Source organism: Petaurus breviceps, unplaced genomic scaffold, assembly GCF_028583685.1.
Source record: "Petaurus breviceps papuanus isolate PSGF00001 unplaced genomic scaffold, PetGlider_PUasm1.0 131, whole genome shotgun sequence".
NCBI lineage: Eukaryota > Metazoa > Chordata > Mammalia > Diprotodontia > Petauridae > Petaurus > Petaurus breviceps.
This window is the reverse complement of record NW_027185674.1, coordinates 4,379,466-4,402,046: the sequence shown is the minus strand read 5'-3', so window position 1 is coordinate 4,402,046 and position 22,581 is coordinate 4,379,466. Positions and strand designations below refer to the sequence as shown.

The window sequence follows — 22,581 nt, the reverse complement described above, 5'->3', positions numbered from 1 at the left end:
TCAAATTCAAATACAAACAGATCCCACAGGCATATACTGACTTAGAAAACCACAAATTAACATGATCTGCACTGTGTTGTATTTTTTGTTTATTTTGTTAAGCATTGCCCAATTACATTTTCATCTAGTTGGAGAATGCACTCGGGCGTTTTGCTAACTTCGTGCACAGGCGCGTGCAACCTCTGTCCATTTTGGTTTCATGGCAATGGTGACCCAGTAGAATAGGGAGCATAGGGCCACCATAAAAGAATGCTGACTTAGGTAGGAAAATCACATGAGAGAAACCATCAAATCTAGGTTCAAATCCCACCTTTGAGGTTTAATCCTTATGTGATCTTGGATAGGTCACTTAATCTCACCAAGGTTTCTCCATCTGTAAAATGAGAGGGTGGACTAGCTAGCCTCTGAGAGCCCTTACAGCTTTAAATCTACGATCCAATGATTTCAGTAATGTTTTACTGTTTTCTTTGTAGTGTGTTCATGCTGACAGACACCATGCTGACGTCCTAACTTTTCATTTGTGACTATTAACTTCATTTCTGCTTCCTATCCTGCCCTCTGGATTTGATATTCCAAAGAACCATAGCTTGACATAAGATGACCTCTGATTTACTCTCTTTCTAACCCTAACTTGACCAGGCCCTCTTCACTAATCTAGACTCTGTCAATTACCCATAATAATCATCACTAGCTGGCCCTATTTCTTGTAAGGTTGGGGGATTTGTCAGTTATTCCTCTCTCGATGCCTGGGGAAAAGAGGGTCATGATGCTCCATTGACCTTTGGATGAGGAAGTATGTCATCTTCGACATCATCCTGAACCAGATTACAATGTAATTGGTAAATATTTAAGAAAATTTTAAAAATTGATAAAACATAGATAATGCTAGTATGTGGCTTTCAAAGTCAATATGTAGCACACAGGGATCTGTATGCATCCTTTAGTGTACCCTGTTTCTATTTGAATTTGACACCACTACTGATCTAGTCTACTTTCCCACCCAATTCAAAAATTTTTTTCTACAGTATTCCTGGTAAATCCTCTAACTCATACTTTAACACTTCTAGTGATGGAGAACTTATTACCTCAGAAGAAACACATTCCATTTTTAGTCTGTTTTAATTATTAAAAAAGACCTTCCTTTCTTACGTTGAGCTGAAACCCACTTAACTAAAACTTCTGCCTATTCGTTCTAATTTTGCCTCCTGGAAGACCACAGGGTACTTACACTCTTTTTTTTTTTTTGTATAGTTGCCCTTTGAAAACTTGAAGATAGATACTGTTTCTCCTACCCGCCGTCTTAAGATTTCACTCCTCTAGGCCCCAAAATCTTTTTGAAATGAAATGTTGTATTTTTCCATCTCTAAGTGTAGCAGGTAGTAGTGTTGGGTAAGGAAACTTTCCATATTTGAACGAGTAGAAGGAGGAGGAAGGGAAGGGGATGGATAGGAAGGGAAGCTAAGAGAGGATGATGCCAAATCAACACACAGCTGTTTCTTACCATGTGCCGAGTCTGCCCTAGGGAACTACTGCCCTGTAGGGAATCCAAACCTCTCGGGAAGACTAGATTGACATGCAGGACACTGCCAAGATGTATCACACAGGCTCTTGGTGCATGTTCAGCATGTGTGGATCTCAAAAGAAATGTCTTTGAGTTTAAATTGTAATTTTCATTGATATCTTTTCTCGTATGTCCTTCTTCCCTTTCCTACTCAGAGAAAAGTACACATTGTTAATGCCCGTGTTAATATTTTAGCAGCACCAAATTGGGGAGGAATACTCAAATATGCAATATATGCTCAATTAATTAATCAATAAGCATTCATGAAACACGTCCTGCATGGGATTTGCTGTGTTAAGTCTCTGCCCTCAAAGAGTTTACATTCTAATGAAAGTGACAAATCAGATATGAGTGTATACAGAAACTATATAGAATGAATGCAATATTGTTTTGGGAGGGAGCACATACTTTAAACAAACAAAAAGATGGTGCTTGAGTTGAGTCTCAAACCACAGATTTTAAGAGTCAGAGCTGAGGAGGGAGTGCATTAATTCTAGGCATGGGGACAGCCAGAACAAAGAGAGAGAGGAAACAGAGCTAGCACAGAGACAGGAGGAGTGTATGCATGTGTGCATGTGTGCGTGTGTGTGTGTGTGTAACAAGTAGGTCAGTATAGTTAGAATCCCCAATTCAAGGAATGAGGCAAACGATTGGAAGAATGGAAAGGTAGAAGGGGGGCAGGCTGTGAAGTTTTAAATGTCAGAGTTCATATTTAGTTTTGGAGGAAATAGGGAGCCATTGAAGTCTGGTGAGTGGGGGTGAGAAGGAGGGAAGAGTGAACAAACATTTATTAAGTCCTTACTATGTGCCAGACATTACACTGCTTTGAAAATACTATTTTATGTGATCCTCACAACAATCCTGGAAGGTAAGTGCTAATTACCCCCATTTTACGGATAAGGGAACTGAGGCAGTTGGAGGTGAAGTGTGTGTGTATACAATCAATTTTCAACTTTCACAGGAGGGTAACATTCCTAGAAAATGGCACAAAACTAAAAAACGAGAATGTTGACACATTGAACTTACGGGAAATAGGGGGTTCTTTCCTGTGACCACCAAAAGCTATAATCTTTCTCTAGAGATTGCTGAAAATATACTTTTATGCACACAGTCCTCTATAACAAAATAATTATTCTGATAGTATTCACTTTTCCTAACAGAGTAACCATGAAATAACTCATAAAATGCAGTACACAGGATAAAATTGGTTAACATGCAAACATTTTTCTTGTTAGTAATTCCCTAGAATTCTGTGACCTTTTATGCTAATATCTCAATAAAAAAAACCACTGATTTCAGGAAATATTCACTTTTCATAACACATGAAATCTACAGTACCATAAACACTGGACAGCAACTAAAATTCTTAAAACTCAAAAAAAAAAAAAAGAAAAGAAAACATCCTTTAATCTAGGGGTGGCTAGGTGGCACAGTGAATAGAAAAAAAATAAATATTTTTAATTTAATAAAAAAATAGAAAAAAATAAAATTCTTAAAACGAAAACATTTTTTAACCTGCATCTTATCTTCCACTGTGTCAGATGGCAGAGTGAGGGCATTGTTTCCTCCTTGTGTCCTTGAGAGGTTACCTTAGTACTTCCTGGAGTGGATTCATGAACATTTTTACAAATACTTTCCTCCTTTTTGTGGACATAATGTCAACTCATTAACACCAAACTCCCTCCAGCAGTGGCTGCAGACAGTGCAGCTCCAAGTTTATCTAATGTCTTTATTTTCTCACTAAGTCTCCTCATTGGCTTTGCAAGCTTGGGCTTAGAGGCCAAAGGACTTACACTATGCTTTGGGAGCATAACTGCAACACACAATTTGAGTTTTAAAGGGAAATTATGAAAATATATGGAATGACTATATGGGGAGTTCATTACTCTACGATGGTAGGGTGAATAAGACCAGTGAAGAGCCTAGCAGGAAACCAGCTGCTTACACATCACATGAATACTTGAAGTCCCCCAAATTAAATGAGAATGTTGAGGACTGTCTCTCTATCTCTGTGTCTGTCTCCCCATATGTGTGCATGTATATGTATGTGTGTGTGTATGTATAGGTGTATGACATGATCAATGCTGGAATTTGTTTTGATTAGCTGTGGGACCCCAGGCTAGTCACTTAACCTTTGTTTGCCTTAATTTACTGGAGAAGGAAATGGCAAACCACTGCAGCATCTTTGCTAAGAAAACCCCACAGACTTCATTGGTGTGCTGTGGTCTATGGGGTAACAAAAAGTCAGCCATAACTCAGCAACAACAATTTGCTATAAGAGTTTTATTTTTCTATCTTTTTCAACGGGAAGGGGAGAGGGGGACAAAGAGAAGGTTGATTTGCATTATTTGAAAACAAGGCAATTTAATAAAGGAAAAGGTAGCATATGAGATGGTTTTCAGCAACATCTGGGGTATCTGGGGTTGTGGAGGGAAGCACAAGTGGATGGAGGGTAGTATAGAGCCCACTGCTTCCACCAGACCAATCATTCCAATCCCAGGTACCTGGATGACCATCAACCTGAGCTTCCAGGGAACTGTAGCCCAGTGAGTGAGTGCTGGCTCTGGAGTCAGAGGGCCTAGATTCAAATCCTACCTCTGACCTTGGGCCTTGTTGACCTTGGACAAGCTACTGCATCTTCCCAAGCCTCAATTTCCTTGTCTGTAAAACGAGAGGGTTGGACCAGATGCCCCTTCGTGTCATTTCCAACTCTAGATCTTTTATCACAAACACTTCAGCCAAAAGGCTCAATCTGGGCTGGGGGGTTTATCCCCATCCCCATCCTCCTCCCCATCCCCAGTAGAGAGCATTCACTATAGCCATCTCTCTACTGGAATGGAAAGGAATGAAGGTTTACTATACCTCTTCCAAAAATCTCTGATGGTGCATCTTGGGAAATGCCAAATGGTTCTGACAAAGAGTAGTCAGAGGAGGCCTCTCATTATTTTCATCAACCCATCAAGACATGCTCATTAAACTCCATGAAACCTTTGTGCGCCATAGAAACCACAGAAATACTGTTGTTGCACAAGTGATTCTGAAATGTTTGCAATGCGAGCAGTCTCTTTCTACCCTATTAGCTCCTGGGATTAAATGAGTGGCAGGCCTGAAACTTGCAAATTAATTTGATTTAGAAGATATAATAATGATAAATATAAAATAATACCTTACATTTACAAAGCCTTTTATAATTTGCAAAGCATTTTCCTATCCGTTATCTCACGGAATTCTTCCAGAAGCCCTGGCAGGTAGGGAGAACAGATATTATCTCTGTTTTTTTAAACTGCTGCTGATACAGAAGCTGAGAGAAACATTACGTACTTAAGCTCACACTGTGACAGAATCAGGACTAGAATCTCACTCTCCGGAGCTTTTTCTATGATACTCTGTCGTTGTTGATATTTTTGTCATTAGCAGCAACAACAAAAACAGTAATGACATGTACAGTGGAGCACGTCTGAGTAAATAATGCAAAAGAGGCTTTTGATTGAAACCCAGGCAGTAGATACCCCTCCATGTCCCTGTTTTTTATCGAAGGAAATGAGCATTTATTAAATGTGTATTATGTGCCAGACACGATGCTAAGTGTCTATAGATACGCCCTCATTCGATCCTTACAACAACCCAAGTAGGTAGATGCCATTATTATCCCCATTTTACAGTTAAGGAAACTGAGGCAGGCAGCCTTGCCCTGGGTCACGCATTTGAGCATGTACAGTGCCTGAAACTGGGTTTGAATTTGGACGTTCTTGATCGCAGGCCCAGCACTCCATCCACTTCAGGACCTAGCTGCCTCTGTTATCTCTTCATCTCTCTGAAAGAGATTCAGGACTAAGATCATTTACCCTTCAAAGCCTCCTCTGACTTCAGCTATTGTTTTTGCTCTGATGACTTGTGTTTTTTTTTTCAGACCTGCCTGACTCTTTGGGACCCCATCTGGGGTTTGGCAAAGATACCAGAGTGTTTTGCTACTTCTTTCACCAACTCATTTTACAGATGAGGAAACTGAGGCAAACAGGGTTAAGTGACTTGCTCAGGGTCACACAACTAGTTAGTGTGTCTGAGGCTGGATTTGAATTTAGAATGATGAACTTTCCTAACTTCAGGTCCAGGACTTTATGCACTATGGCGCCACCTACATGACTACCAGACCCGATAGCTCCAGTCCCGATGTCTCACTTAACACCACAGTCCTACAAACTATAGGACACCTTCATCTGTACACTCTCTCATTGTCTCCAACCTAATACTAGAAAGCCCTGGACTGGTAGCAAGGGACCTGATGTGGTCTCAGTTCAGTCATTAACTGTATAACTCAGGGATGGAAAACCTGAGTTCAAATCCTGGTTCTGTCAATAATCAGCTGTGTTATCTTGAGCCCACTTTACATCTCTGGGTCCCAGTTTTCTTATTCTTCAAGGGAGAAGGAGGAGGGATTAAATTATGTGATTCCTAAGATCCCTTTCTGTTCTAATGTTTTATGAAAATTTGGTGATTCTGTGTCTCAAACGAAATTCATGATCATTTCTGGCAAACCTCTCTGCCCCACATCCCTGTTGTTGCCTTGTCCCCTTGGCCCCAACTCCTCAATTTCTGTTTCTTGTACTATCACACCATTATTCTTCTTCCATTCCTATGGTCTAGAAACTCTGGTGCCATCTTTGTTTATCTCCCCTTCCTCCTTCTGCACCCAATTTGTTTTCAAACCCTGATGCTCGTTCCTTTGACATTTCTCCATATTTAGCCCTTCCTCTCAGCTTTCTCTGACATCCCTCTCTTCAGGACCTCATCTCCTCACCCTTGGTTTACTACAGTAGTTTCCTGGCTAACACACATGGCTTTTCTCTCCTCTTGAATTCATCTTATACATGACCATCGAGTTTTTCAATACTCCCAAAGACCTAGAATCTCATCACTGTGGCTAATCACTGAACCAGAACAAAGACCTCAGTAGATGGCTTCATGAATTACTGTAGCCAAATAGTTCATTGCCTGGCAGTCAATCAGACAAGCCTCTCCAAATTTAGCAAGACCAGTCCTTGAGTGACCATTTATCCCTTGTACTTAAAGCTTCCCAAGCTTGGTATGACTTTCCAAAACTTGTGCTCCATTGGCAGAACTTTGAGAATCCAAAGTCACCTTCCTCCCCCACTTTTCTTCCTCTCTCCTCCCCATTGGCCCCCACCAGCATGATGAGTACTCATAATTGGTCTTCCTTAACACAGGACCAAATTTCTAAAACTTAGCTTTCACTACCTGTATTCATGCTTGATAACATCCTCCATGTCCTGTTGTTACAAAAGGCCCTGACTGCATGTCAGGTCCAGACTCTTCTGTTTGTTTTGTATTCTACCTACCCAACCAGGTTACCTGGTGTTACCCATCATGCACCATCTATAATGATTTAGGAGGGTCTCCTCACTATCTTTCCCATGCTCTATTGTCAATCCTATCCTCTTGCCTTTTCCCCAGCCTCTTCTACCTACTTGGAATGTTTTTTCTTGTCTGCTGTCTCCAGCAGCACATGTCTACTCGGCTGGTCATAACATGGTGTGGCCTTGGGCAAAACCATGAAGTAGACTAGGCTGTCTTGAGAACCTTCAGATTCCTCATTCTGACTTCCCTTCTCCCTCAGTGGCATCAGATTTGAGACAAGTGTGGTAAAGTGGAAAACTTGTGGGAGATTTGAACTTGAAAGACCCGAGTTCAGTCCCAGCTCTGCCATGTGCTACCTAAATGATCTTGAACAGGTGATATACCCTCTCTGGGATTCAGTGTCTTTATATGTATGTTAGGTAAACTCTGAGATCCCTTTAGACTTAAATCTAGGATGAAGTGACTGCTTGTTCCTTTACCTATCATATTAAAACCTGCTGAAGATTTGATAACAGTTAGTTATTAATACAGGGCAACTAGGTGATGAAGAGGATAGAGCATCAGCCCTGGAGTCAGAAGGATCTGAGTTCAAATTTGGCCTCAGATATTTATTAGCTGTATGACCCTGGGCAAGTCACTTAACCTCCCCCCCCAAATTAGTTATTCATGTGGCTCTGATTTATATGTAAAAAAAAATCTTTTCTCTTCTCCAAATAATAATGATGATGATGATAAGTAGCATTTCTATCTTACCTTAAATTTTGAAAAGCACTTTATAAATATTGAATCACTTGATCTTCGTAGCAACCTTGTGATCCCCATTTTACAGCTGAGCAAACTGAAGCATCTGGAAAGCTAAGTGACTTGTCCATGGTCACCCAGATAGGATGTGTCTGATGCTGGGTTTCGCCAGTTCTTCCCGACTCAGTCCAGCGCTCTATCCAATGTCATAACCTAGTCATAACCACCAATCTGGCACTTCCATTGTAGAGTCACCAGGGATCCACTTATTTTGTGACTAACAAAAGATATTTGGAACCTCCAACCTTCTAACTGGGATACTAGCTGGAGTTCTGGAGTAGACATGCTGTTACATAGTGTCCCCATCACATGACTTATCTGTACTTTTTTTTTTCTGATGGCTGACTGGGCACCTGGGAAATTCATTTCAGGACATTTACTTTTTCAAACTTCAGAAAAGACATGGAATTATAGATCAAAACCTGCTACATCAATAGGGTTTAAAAAACTCTATGGTCATTACTGATGCAACCCTTGTCAAGTCTCCATTCAGGATATTGACTGTGCCCAAGTGCTTAGTGAAACCACAAGCTATAGCAATTACTTCTGCCAGAAACAACAATAATATTCATGAAAATAATTACCTGATCTGATGGGAACTGAAGTTTTGCTGTCATCTCAAATCTACTATCAGTGTTGGGTTCATGATTAAGTATTCCTAGATTTAATCCACTTTAATATCTTGAGTATTTGACTCCTGGGGCTACAGAGTGAAATCTGATCAATAACACTGCACACATGCCAAGGTCCAAGCGAGGGAAGACTATTTCAGCCATGGGAAGCCACAACCTCATTAAGGGAGCATTTGTTGATGAGAAAGGTGAGTTTTTAAAAGCCTCATTTGGGGATTCGTTTGGCCCTGAATCTTTGGAGTTTAAAGCCTAAAAAAAAGGAACCAAGCAGTGGGGAAGTTGGTCCAAGTACAGATTTCTTTCCTTGACCTTTTTAAAACATCAAAATAATCAAAGAGTTATTTTTATGTAAAAGATGAACTCTGGGGGCTATTCAGGTGAAACTTCTTTTATTAATTTTTTTATTTATTGACTTCAAGAAAAATGGTGTGAATGAATGGATGAATTTTCTAGAAGTTTTTTGCAATCTTTGGGACAGGAATTCATTAACTCATTTATTCATTCAATGAATAAATCCATTGAGTAGCTGAGCTCCATGACTTCAGTACCCATATCTCAGTACCATGCCCTTCATATAGCAGAGGCTTCATAAATATTTGTTGGATGAATGTATGAATTCAGGAAGATATTACCTTTTTTTTTTTAAAGTGGTGTAATTAAAGGCCTTGAAGAAGAATTCTCTGGGACCTCCCAGTTTTATCTATGTTTAATCCAGTTTGGTTATGATTATATTAGCCAGTAGGAGGCATGCTAATTAAGACAAGATCATGGATTTGGCTTCCATGAGGATCATCTGACTTTGCTCTATTCCAAAGGTTGTACCTTTGCTCCATCCTGGCCTCTTGATTATGGTTATGAAGGGAGGAAAAAGAGAATTTGGGTGTCCCAGAGGCTGCGCCATTGCCAGGACCAGGTCATCAGCCCCCCCCCCCCCCACATCCACCCTCCCCACTTTCCTGCCAAGAAAAGGTGAGGTAATTATTAGATTCCACGCCTTATGGCCCCCCACTAAAGTTCTCCTATGTCTTATCACAATGTAGAGGTGACCCTGGATTCCCAAAGTCTAAACTGGGGAATCAGAACTCTGACAAATTACAGCAAATGGGAAAGGTTTTGAGAATAGGTGTTGAAGTAGTTTGCATGTCTAAGTTAATTAAGTCTCCTCTCTGTCTGGTGTCTGTCTGACTATCTATCTGGCCATAGTCACTGACAAGACTTTCTATGAAAGTTGTGGTCTGTACTGGCAGAGCAACAATGCTGTTGAAGTCAGTGTGTCCTTTAGTGGTGCCATCTAGGCATTTCTTAGAAATGCTTAAGAACAGTTCTCTTGAGTGCAATAGCCAATAGGATTAAAAAAAAAATGATTTTCAGGGGTCCTAAAATTCATCTAACATTCTGATATCAGACTTCTTGAATATTTAATTGCTTTGTGTATGACTGTGTTCCAGGAAAACTATCTTCCCTTCCCTTCCCTCCCCCCCTTTCTCCACTACTCCCCTTTCCTATTCTCTAGCTATATTCCCTATGAACTCTAGGACCAGGTCTCTAAACACACATTCCTTCTTTTGTTCTTGGTCAAGGGGAATGACTATTTCCTCTCCCTTTGGAATGTAAATCCCAAGGAGAGGAAGTTTATTATATCACTGGGGCTGCTAACAAGGGCCTATACCTTTAGCGTGAGGCAAGTGACTCTCCAAAGAAAGATGGAGCTTTTTACTCATATATTCTACTTTCGATAGACTATAAACACTGAGGGCGGGAGCTGTGTCATATGTCTGTACCTCTACCACCCAGTGCAGTGACTCACACATAGTAAGGACTCAATAATTACTTGCTGTTGTTTGATTGCTTGGTAATGATCTTAGATAAAGGAGAATTGCTTAAAATTGTGGACTCAGTCAGGATGTTGGAGTCTAGAGTAGTCCATGAAAGGGGTGGGGTATGGGAGGTCAACTGGGCACAGATATATAGGCATATATCTGTCTGAGTCAACCACTAGTTCCCGGGCTTGTTTAAGTCATAACCAGGTATTCTCTAAGAGCCCCTGGAGATTGTGAGAAGTGTGGTGAAAGCAACTGGCCCCTGCATGTAGCAAAGGTGGGAGTGTGGATTGAGAGCGATTATTTGTCCTTCATTTTCAAAGAGGACCAATGGCATTGCAGGGGGTGTCTTGATTTAAGAGAGGCAGAGCTGCACAAAGTTGTCAGCCTAATTTTCTCTTCCATAGTCGTTGGAAGCCAGTGTAAGAAAACCAGGATGACTGATGGTAACCTGGGACACAGCGGATGATCCTGGAGTCTTTGATGTCAGACCAAGCTCTAAGCATTACATGGTGTCTGTTTCAGCTGCATTGATGACATTGGAACAAATTGTTCTCATGGGTCCATCCCACCAGTAGAAGTCTTCATATGCTTGGGGTAGACATCCCCCTAACTCACCAATGCGTGTCTGGCCCATTGGTCACCCTCAACCTGCTATAGCCATCTGCCAAAATGGTTCACTAGGGTGTGGTTACTCTACATGCTGTAGCTTCTTGGGGCCACAGGTAGAAGTTGGGTGAAGATGACTACCAAAGGTGGATGAATAGCCTTGGAAAGGGCTTGGCAAGCCCTCATAACAGAGGTGCTAGTCCTTCCTGAACACCCCACACACCCCGAGTGGATTGAAATCTAGTGTGGTGGTGACTGGGTGGTGTATGGAGAACAAAATGGGGAGGGGTAGTTGTGTGAAGTAGAGTTGGTTTGGCCTGAGTAGGGGCTGAAGAGTGCTGGGAGCTTGAATGTCCCAGTTGTGCAAGGGTGTGAAGCTGGAAGAAAGAGAACAGGAGAGTGTGAGTTGAGATACTGAGTGTATATAACAGATAAATACAAAGTAAATTTGGTTTTGTAGGGGACCACTAACAACCAGAGAAATCAAGAAAGGCCTTTGTAGGATAAGCTAGGGATTTCAAGAGGAAAATGTCTGTTTTTTGTCCTAGAGGGAATAGGGACCTACTGAAGTTTCTGGAGCAGGAATCACCCTCAGATTTATACTTTAGGAAACTCAGCTTGGCAGTTGTGTGGAGGATGAATTAGAGATGAAAGACTGGAGGGAAGGAGATCATTTAGGAGATAACTATATTAGTCTAGGGAACAGATGATAAGGGCCTACACAGGGGGTATGGGCAATGTGAGTGGAGAGAAGGGAATAGATGGGAGAGATGTTAAGGAGGTAAAATTAATAAAAGTTGGCACTTGGTTGGACATGGGAATGTTGAGAAGGAGATTGAAGAGCTGAGAAGGATGTGAAGGTTGAGAATCTATGCTACTGGAAGAAAGGTGGTTCTCTTGATAGAAAGGGGGAATTTAGGAATAGAGAAGAAGATAAGCCACAGGGGTTCTTAACATGGCTTCATGAACGCGGCTTTTTCAAAATGCTTTGATAATTATGTTTCCATATAATTGGTTTCCTTTGTAATCCTACTTATTTTATTTTATGCATTTAAAGATTTTATGCATTTGGAGATAGGGTTAATAGACTTCACCAGACTGCCAAAAGGGTGCTATAGGGCTGGGGCTCAGGAGAATCAGGAAGGTGTGGGAATCATCTACAGAGAAATAACAGTTGATTCCAAGGATACTGATGAGATCATCATGGGAGAGTATAGAGAGAGCAGAGAAAAACACCCAGAATGGGATCCTGGAGGGGCCATCTACATGGGAAAGAGGATGGGACATGGGTAATGAAACCAAGCAGATAACTGAGAAGGATCAGTCTGATGGGAGGAGAATCAGGAGAGGACAGTGTCCCAAAAACCCAGGGAGAAGAAAGAATTTTAGGCAGAGAAAGTAATCAATCACAACAAATGCTGCAAGCATCAAGAAGGGTGAGAACATAGAAAAAAGACCTTGGATTTAGCCATTAAGAGAGCTTTAGAAATCTTGGTGAGAACAGTTTTAGTCAAATGGTGTGGAGTGAACTCAGACAGCAAAGGGATGTGATCAGGAGGTGAGGAAATGAAAGCGATGAGTATATGGAGGTCTTTCTAGGAGTTTGTGAAAGGGAGGAGAGATACAGGATGAAAGCGTGGTTAAGTGAAAGGGGTGTGTGTGTGTGTGTGTGTGTGTGTGTGTGCGCGTATGTGTGGGTGTGTTTAAGACGAGGGAATCTGGGTGTGCTTATAGACATCAGAGGAGGATCCAGTGGATAAGGAGAGCTTGGAAATTTGGGAGAGAAATGAGATCGTTGAAGTGACAAGCTCTCAGAAGAGATGAGAAAGGCACAAATAGAGTGGCTAACCTTGGCAAGAGGAAGCGTTCCCTCTTTTTCATTAAAGCTAAGGAGGAGAGATGGGGGTTGGTGCTGTGGTCTTTGTAACAACAATAATAACAGTAATTCACATTCGGAGAGCGCTTCAAAATTTGTAAAGTGCTTTCATAGCCTTATTTGATCTTCATAACAGCACCTTGAACATAGCAGGTGCTTAATAAATGTTTATTGACTGACTAACAAGAGTTCAGCAAGGTATTATAGGTATTGATTCCCCCAATTTATAGATGAGAATGTTACAGATAAGAATGTGATGCTGAGAGATTGGTAATCTGCCCAAGGTCACAAGAAGAGTAAGTATCTGCTGATTCCAGGTTCAGCATTTTCTCAATTATGCAAGAGAATTTGTTTAGGAGGTAGAAAGGAACCAATGGTTCTAGGCCATGGGTGGGGACCCTGTGGCCTGGAGGCCACATGTGGCCCTCTAGGTCCTCAAGTGGTTCAAGTGACCCTTTGAGGGCTACACTTCGGACCTCGAGGGCCACGTGTGGCCTCTAGGTTGCAGGCTCCCAACCCATGGTTCTAGGCAATTCATCTAGTGTGGCAATGTGACTGGTAGTGGGAAGTCGTTAACAAAATACTGGAAGAGGGAAAATAAGGCATGAATCCATTTTAACTTTTTTTTTTTCTGGAAGTTTTGAAGCCATCCAAACATGGACATTTGCCTCAAATAACTGGGCCTGTGGATAAACTACCACACCTCCTTATTTTTTTTCCCACTAAAAGGATACACACAGACTATCCAAGTTTTTATTTCTCTTGACAAAATGGTATACAAACATTACACTTTCCTGGCTTCTTTCTCATTGGATAATTTTCCAGGCTATAGACTGCCCTAGCATCAAAACTTTCACAGAGGCCCAAAATTTCATATTATAGCATCTCTAAATATTAACAAATTTCACTAGCAAACAAGGCCATATGGTGCTTTTCAAAGGCTTTAAAGAGGCTGGCTAATTAATTGCCTTAACCCTTCCTGAACCTCAGGGATGCCAACTCATTTTGCTCCCGGCAAGGCAAAATCATTCTTCCTTCCTTTCCATGCCATCTTCAAATATCTTGGGTGTGTGTGAAACCCCAAATTTCCTCCCTTCAATTAAATCTAATTAAATTAATTTTAATTATGTATGTACATATTTCTGTATATTTACCCATACACACTTTTTTGAAGAAGAAGAAGAATAGCAATTCCAAAAGATGGAAAGCACTGACATAGCTCCCTGACATCTAGGTAGGAGACTGTAAACATCATGAGGGCAGGGACTAGGTCTTATTGAGACGTTGTATCTTTCCCATCATCTAGCACAGAGCTCTGCCCACAATAACTATTTAATAAATGCTTGCTAAATTAGATGCACTGCCTTGCATCATCATGGTCCATTTTTTGGTGTCTCCCTCACTAGAAGGGCAGGAATGTTTCCTATTCCTGCTGACTCCCTTCTAACCTCTAAAACAGAGCTGGGCACATAGTAGGTCACAATCAATCATTGTTAACTTGAATTGAACCTGATATTCCCATTAAAGGGTATGTATGTTGTGCTTTCCCCACCTGGTCTCAAGCCTCCCAAACTGGGATAACTGGACTTCTTGGCCTCCTCCCTTCTTGTCATAACCGGGCTCCGGAAGGTATTTCTAACTGGGCTGCTGTCCCCCTCTTCCCCCATCCCCAGCTACCACTCTTTTCTCCTCCTCCTTGACATCTCTAAAGTTATGCTAAAATTAATCCCCAAATTGACCTTCCATCAAATAGGCTCTCGATTTGGTGTCAAGCTACTATTTCCATTAGTGCCCCTTTCTGTCATGGTCGATGCTGGTTTGTATCCCAGCATTATTGAGCCTGAGAATTTATTATTTATGAGCCATTACAGACTGCCCTGAGGCATAGGGCCTTTGTAAGCGTGGCAGTTTTCTCCCTCCTCTTGGGTGCTTCTTTCCCCCACTTAATTCACATACAGCCTGTGTAATTGAAGTCTGAAGAGGTATTATTTGAGTGGCTCTGAAGATTGTGCCAGGGCTGAGACCACCCACCTCATTTCCCCTCCCTAGGCAACTGCTTTATTGCTTAAAACAAGTCAGACCTGTTGGCATCTGCAAAGCAGACCCGTTTACCATCTGTCTTTGGGCCTTGGCCCTGGTGACTGGTGAGCAATCATGTCATGTCTTGTATTCTTGCTGAGGTGGCTCTGGACAAGGGCCTGTTGGGAACAAACTTTGAATTCATGGAGCAAGTGGGCTTCCTTATGGGGAAGCTAAACATTCATGACAGCAAATGATGAGAAAACAGGGTTCTATCTGGTTTGTTTTATGTTTTCTCTCTCTCCATCTCTCTCTTTTCATCTCTGTGTGTCTCTCACTCTCATTTTAGCAAGCACTTATTAAACACATACTGTGGGCAGAACTCTGTGCTAGGTGCTGGGAGACATACAAAGCCTCAACAAGACCTAGGGCCTGCCCTCATGGTGCCCTGGTTAGATGCCAGGAAATCATGTCAGTGAATCTCATACCTTTTGGAATTGTTAGTCTTTCTTCAAAAACATTTTTATGCGTAGATATGAGCAAATACATGCATGTATATTAAAGCAAATTAAATCGTTTTTCTTTCTTTTTCTCTCTCTTTTCCTGCCTCTCTCTTTTTCTTTCTTTCTTTGTCTCTCCACTTACCTACCTTCCCAGTGATTGTTTGGCATTCAATTTACAAAGAGAACTCAGAGCCATCTGGAGATGCTGGATTAACCTGACTGACATATGCTAAGGTACATGGGATAGAAAGATGTTGGGCAAAGGGACCGATTTGTTAATTTAATTAAATCTCAAGTAACTGAAAACCCAGCAGGATCTCTGTGAAGCCTATTAACTGCTCTGAATGTTATTAACCTCTGGGGTTGGGCTTCACAGAGCAACAGACCTCTGTGATCTAAGCTGGGCTTCTAAACATGATGGCAATACGATCCCAATGTTGCAAGGTCCCTTTTTCCACCTTAGGGCTGGTGTCCAGTTCTGCCTGAAGAGGAACTGTGCCCACTTGGCTCTCCTGTACATGCTACTAGCAACTGTGGGAAAGGTCCTAGGCTGTAGGTCTAAGTCTTAGTACAGAGGTCATGCATAGCAAAAAGGGACAACGTTACTAGGTCGCTCAGTTGGTTAGAATCTAGTCTAATGACTCCAAGGTCATGGGTTTGGGTTTTTTCTCTGTGTTATTCCCATTGACTGACTACCCCCAAGAATCTCAAACAGGAGCTTCATAAAATAAGGGAGTCATCAGAAGGAGGGGGGAGTAGAGAGAACCATTTATTATTTGACAGACATTTAAAATCCCTACACCAGGCAGTTTTTGTGGTTGTTCATGTTCTACTCTTCCTGACCCTATGGACTATATAGCATGACAGGCCCTTCTATTCTCCACTATCTTCTGAAGTCTGTGTGAGCTAATTTTTATTTCTTTCATGACACTATCTTCCTCATCCTTTGCCATCCCCTTTTCCTTTTGCCTTCAATCTTTCGCAGCATCAGGGTCTTTTCAATGACTCCCATCTTCTCATTATGTGGCCAAAGTATTTAAGCTTCAGCTTCAATATTTGACCTTCCAGTGAATAGTCTAAATGTAAGTATTGATTGATTTGATCTCCTTGCCATCTAAGGGACTTTTTTTTTCAAGGAAGAGGGCAGGGCAATTGGGGTTAAGTGACTTGCCCAAGGTCACACGGCCAGTAAGTGTTATGTGTCTGAGGCCAGATTTAAACTCAGGTCATCCTGATTCCAGGGCCAGTGCTCTATTCACTGTGCCACCTAGCCGCCCCTATCCAAGGGACTTTCAAAAGTCTTTTCCATTATCACAGTTCAAAAGCATAGATTCTACGGTGCTCAGCTTTCCTTATAGTCTCACAACTCTCACAACCACACACTGCTACTGGAAAAATCATAGTTTTGACTATATGGACTGTTGTTGGCAAGGTGATGTCTCTGCTTTTTAGTATGCTATTCAGACTTGGCACAATTTTCCTTCCAAGCATCTTTTAATTTCATGGCTATAGTCAACCTTTGCCATGATCTTTAAGTCCAAGAATATAAAATCTGACACTGCTTCCATTTCTTCTCTCTCTACTTTCCAGGAAATGATGGAGGTATTTGCCAAGATCTTAGATTTTTTGATGTTAAACTTCAAACCAGTTTTTACACTCTCCTCTTTCACCCTCATTAACAGGATTCTTTATTCTTCTTCGCTTTCTTCCATCAGAGTGGTATTGTCTGCATATGTCAGACTGTTGATATTTTTCTTGGCAACCTTAATTTGATTTATCCAGTGTGGCATTTTGCATGGTGTAGTATGCATATAAGTAAAACAAATAATGGGACAATTTACATCCGTGTCATATTCCTTTTCCAAAATGCTATTTGAATCCAAGGCACTAGACAGGAGGAGGGATATTTATTAAGTTATGGTTTCTATTTTTCAGGAGAGAAAAAAAACATGTGTGCAAGATAATCAGAGTGTGTATAGACAGTAAGTGCTGGGGGGGAGGAGGAGGGAGAGTTTGTTGTGGGCTGGGTTGATTAGGAAAGAGTTTATGGAAAGATTTCAGCTGGGGCTTGAAGGATAAGACTTTAATATGCAGAGAGGAAGGAAAGAATATGCCAAATGGATTGAGTAGCATGAGTAAAGGTTTGGAAATGAGACTGCTTTCAAGGTTCAAAATATGAACAGGTCTATAATGGGTTAGTAGAATCAGGTAGGACATACATATGAGCCACTCATAGCAAGTAACAAGACCCCATAAGAAAAAACCTCCCCTTGTACTATCTCCATGACTCACAGAACTGCCCCAGGTGGGGTTCCAGTGTTTGTTTTTACTGTCAGTACTCCCTTTCAGGCTTTTCTGTACGTGCCATGTTTCTTGCCTTCTGCTGATCCCCTCTACTCTCAGGAGACTTTGTCTGGTCATTGTTTCCCATTGTTGCTCTCATCCATTGCCCTTGATTTTTCTGCTTCTTCTTGCCTCTTGGTTATGCTTGTGTTTTTCTGTAGTTCAGCACTTTGGCATATGATTTTCATCTCCTTTACCCAGGGACCTGGTGTTTGGGAAACAAGTTCTGAAGCTATGTTTTATTTTTAAACTAATCAAAAAACTCCTCACATCTCTATGATTCTCAAGGTTTCTTTTACAAGTAGTCATCACAGCTCAAGTTTCACCCAATGGGCTTTTTGAAAGAGAATTCTGTTTCCGAGGATATAGTTAGGAAGACCTGGGTTTGAATTTTGTCTCTGATACTTCGTAGCTATGTGATCGTGGGCATACCACTTAATCTCTGCAATCTACAATTTAGTTGTCAGGAAAAGGGGAATAATACTTATAGTCTCTGGTTCGTAAGATTGCTGAAGGCTCAAATGACAGGTCTATAGAAATGTCAGCTACCATCATGTCTCCAATCCCATAGAGATCTATAGGTCCATGGTGAGTCCATATCATTTACCTCCTCTCTCTGGTGGTTGGTGTCCCCTTGTGTCATCACTAACTCCCTGGGGCTGGGTCTCAGAGTCTGGGAAGGCATTTCTTGCTTGTTCTAGTTTTCCCGCCCTCCGTCTACCTTCCCTCTGCTCCCAGGATAACTAGAATGGATTAGTCAGATTGTCCTAGAGTTGGTTTGTGAAAGGCCTCCAGAAGGTCGTGAGAAAGAACGGAGTCAGTGCTGATGCCTGTGCTAGGGGCTTGGGGGAGAGATTCCCTCTACCCAAATTACTGAACTGTGTGTGGTGAAAGAAGTGAGGAGGGGGCTCAGCAGAAATTCAGTGCAATTGAGAGGAAGGAAAGAGATTGGGAAAGAGATATTGGGTCAGAGCATTCCTATCCTAGGAGTCATTGGCTGGCTGAAGTTGGGGGATGGAGGGAATGGATAAGGGAAATGTGGGGAGGGTGTGTCCTCTGGGAAAGGACATGTAAGGGTATATAATCAACCACAGCACTGTAGGTATGTATATGACCTATATAAGTCAGATGTTTGTAACTTAGAAATCTCCTGTATTGTGCTATTTCCCGTATATGTGTACATTTGTAAGTTTTAGCTAGATAAGCTTCTTAAGGGCAGGAACTGGGTCTGACATTTCTTTTGTCTCCACTAAGCTCCTAGCACTAGACTGAGCCAGGAGTAGGTGTCAAATAAATACTTATGGGATTGAACTGAGTTAAACCCAGTGCAGGCATGTGATCCATTATTTTTCCACCCCTGCCAATGTCAATCTTATTTGGGCTGTGTAGACAAAATAGTCAAAGCATGTAATTTTTCAGGTCCCAAACAGGCTCGCTGACACTTCTGAAAAGTCAGGACAGGAGGGGGACAGGATCTGGTCAAAATCTCACTCAACATTCTGTGAGCTTAACATAAAGAGAGACTCTGTGACTCCCACTTCCCAATTGGCATGCGCCAGATTAGCTCACTAACAAGGCCACACCAGGCAGTCGGGTCCTCTTCTTCTTCTCATCCCTTTCATCCCATCCATACTCTCCATACTAGGTCCATTCGTTGGGGGAGACACTGGCTTCATTCATGACTCCTCGCTCTGACCATGAAATGCCAAGGATTTGGCAGAAAACTACAACCTACTTTGTCAGATTCCCCAAAGATGAAAGACAGTCTGGAGCAGTTGTTTAAAACTGTAATTAGCACTCACCAGGCATTGAAGACAACATCTCAGATCTTCAAGTCCTTAGATCTCATAGAATCAGAGCAACAGACTTCCTGGTGGAGTGGCTGCTGGAAGGGATGACAACATCCCGGCCCTGGGAAGCACAGAGGGGTTCAAAGAGAGGTTATTGCTGACTCCACTCTGCTCACCCCCTTTTCTAACTCTCTCCCCAAACTTTCCTTTGTGTGTTGGCGGGCAGTTTTTCTCCTGATTTAGTTCAGAGACAGCCCTGGCAAACTCATAGGTGTTTTCTCATTTCCCAACTCTCTTTTAGCAATCATTTCTGTCCACACCATGTATTTTTCATTCTCTTCAGGTTTGTTCTTGCTAGATCTTCTTATAGGTGAAAAGACAGATCAATGTAACAACAGATATTTTACTGAGCACCGACTAAGTGCCAAGGTGTCTGTTACATGCCTGACTCCAGAGAAATTAGGTATTCTTCAATTTAGTTAGGTGAACAATATTTAAATAGCTAAGATTCTTCTTCAGAAAACTCAGTGGAGAAAGAGAATAATTGATATTTATATTATTTTTTTGGTCCTTACAACCACCCCAGGAGGTAGATGTCTTTATTATCTTTTTTATGCGGATATCTATTATCCACATCATGTACAGATGTGGAAACTGAGGCTCAGAGAAATCACACGACTTGCTCAAAGTCACACAGCTAGCCTGCCGCAGTATTCCAACCCGGACCTTCCTGCTTCCAAGTCTCGTGTTTTATTCACTACATCACAGCACCTCTCAGAATAGATTGCCACAATAGAAGAGAAAATCTCGAGCTAGTCCCTTGAAGGATGGTTAGCATCTGAACGGGAGGAGAAAAGAAAGAAGAATGCTTTAGGTGGGGCAAATGGCAGAAGTAAGGGTATGGATTCGGCACTGTGTTGCAGGGAGCAATGAGTGTTGTAGCCTGCCTGGAGTATGTCTTGAAACTGGGGAGAAGGGAGAGATTGGAAAGCTGGAATCTTGGAGATCCAGGCTCCAGGGTTGAATAAATATTGCTCAGTTCTTTCTCAAATCCTTTACTTCCATAATGTCTTGCAATAGGGCTGCACCATTTCCTAACCTCAAGGCTTTCTTCTCTCATCATTCCATGGATCATATCCTTCCTAGTATATTCATGAACCAAGTAGGATTCTCTTTATAATCTATACCATGTGTCTGAAAGTTTAGGGAAATTTGGGCTCTGGCTATATTGAATTATCCTTAATAAGAGAATAGGAGATCTGGTATAATATACTATTTTTGGCCCTGCTGAAAAAAAAAAAGATTTTTTCACCTGGGCATCATCTTCCTTTAAATGAAGGCACTTTCCATAAGAGAGTCCTATAGTGATCCTGTCATTTATGGTATCAAGTCCAAACCACTTTGTCTGGCATTCAGTGATCTGTTCTTAGACTATCTCTCTTTTTGATTTTTGTAAATAGTATTTTATTTTTTTCCAATTACATGTAAAGATAGTTTTCAACGTTCATTTTTATAAGATTTTGAGTTCCAAATTTTTATCCCTTCCTTATCTCCCTCTTCAAGTCAATCATAGTTGATTATCACACAGTGTTACTGTTACTGTGTACAATGTTCTCCTGGTTCTACTCATTTCACTCAGCATCAATTCATATAAATCTTTCCAGGTTTTTCTGAATTCCACCTGCTCATCATTTCTTATAGCCCATTATACTCATATACCACAACTTGTTCAGCCATTCACCAACTGATAGGCATTCCCTCAATTTTTTTTTTTTTTTTTAAGGCTGCGGACTTTATTGGTTTTAAAAAACTCTCTCCAACGGCAGTGAACGTCCTTATGCCAGATATCCAAAGGGCATAAAAGAGACCGCGAGTGGGGGCTGGGGGAGGGGAGGCCCCTCCGGACCCACCCAGGAAAGCTAGGAACTATCGCCAGGGATTCACAGGAGGGGGCATGCTGAGGACGGCAGGGGGGCGTGTCTCTCTCCTTTCCTGTGGGGGTGGGGAGGGAGGGAAGGGCTCCTGGGGAGGGTGGGGGGCCGGCCTCCCGCAGGGCTCACAAGAAGGCATCACACCACTCCTGCAGGCAGCCGAAGCAGTCCCGGGACTGCTTGGCGTTGGCCCCGCACGTGTCTTTGAGCCACTCGTGGAACAGGTCTTCGTCCTTCTTCAGCACCAGGAACTGGCCCAGAACCACGTAGGCTTTGTCAAAGCCCTTGTCCTCGAGCTTCTTGCCCAGCACTTCTCCGATGCCCGCCAGGCTCCCCACGGGCTTCTCCCCCATGGGCTCCGCCACGAAGTCCCGGTGCTTCTGGGAGGTCGTCATGGCTCCTCGAGGCCGACCGGCTCCGGCTCCCGTAACGGTCACTCTCCCACCAACCGGCCTCTCCCGCCGCTACCTCAATCCCGCAGGGCGCGTGCAGGCTCCATTCTCTCAATTTTCAATTCTTTGCTACCACAAAAGTTGCTGCTATAAATATTTTTGTATATGTAGATTATTTTTATTTTTTATGACCTTTTTGGGATTCAGACCTTTAATGCCAATGTGATACCCATAGAAGCTGCTATGAATATGCATATATATTCCCAGGGTTTGTTTGCAAAATATAATAAACCCTTCTCTTTGAAAACAAAACCAAAGTATGTATTTGGGACATTGTTATTAGGATACTAAAAGCAAGGTTTAGTAAGATACTCATCACCAATCCAAGAAGTGCCAAAGTTGCAAGTATTCTCTCTGTCAAGCCTCCCCACAAGCAAGTTCCCCTAGGCAAGTTCTTCCTTCCTACCTTTCTCTCATTGTCTCCCTCTGCCCATATCTCTCCCTCCAAGCAATACAATATATATATATACTGTTTTCAATCAAAGACTTGGTTGGCTTAGTGCTGAGAAGCTTGGAAATCAGCACTTAATTGGAAAGATGTGGGGATCCTTGTGGCCCAGAGCCTAATTGGCTCTGCATCAGGGCTCCATGTGAAGCTTAGTAATGGGCAGGGAAGATCTTATATCCCATTAACCTTAAAAGACCTAATAGTGGTATTGCTGGATCAAAGGGTATGTAAAGTTTGATTGCTTTTTGGGCATAGTTCCAAATTGCTCTCCAGAATAGTTGGATCAGTTCACAACTCCACCAGCAATGCATTATTGTCCCAACTCTTCCACATCTTCTCCAACATTTATCATTTTCCTTTTCTGTCATATTAGCCAGTCTGATAGGTGTGAGGTAGTACCTCACAGTTGTTTTAATTTGT

General features: G+C 41.9%; 1 protein-coding gene across 1 annotated transcript; it reads right to left on the bottom strand.

Annotated features, from left to right (window-relative positions):
- Nucleotides 1-21,093: 21,093 nt before the first annotated feature.
- Nucleotides 21,094-21,780, bottom strand: LOC138174527 (barrier-to-autointegration factor). Its single transcript, XM_069104846.1, has one exon. The coding sequence runs from the start codon at nt 21,654-21,656 to the stop codon at nt 21,387-21,389; it is 270 nt and encodes an 89-aa protein (XP_068960947.1). The 5' UTR covers nt 21,657-21,780; the 3' UTR covers nt 21,094-21,386.
- Between the last annotated feature and the right edge of the window lie 801 nt (nt 21,781-22,581).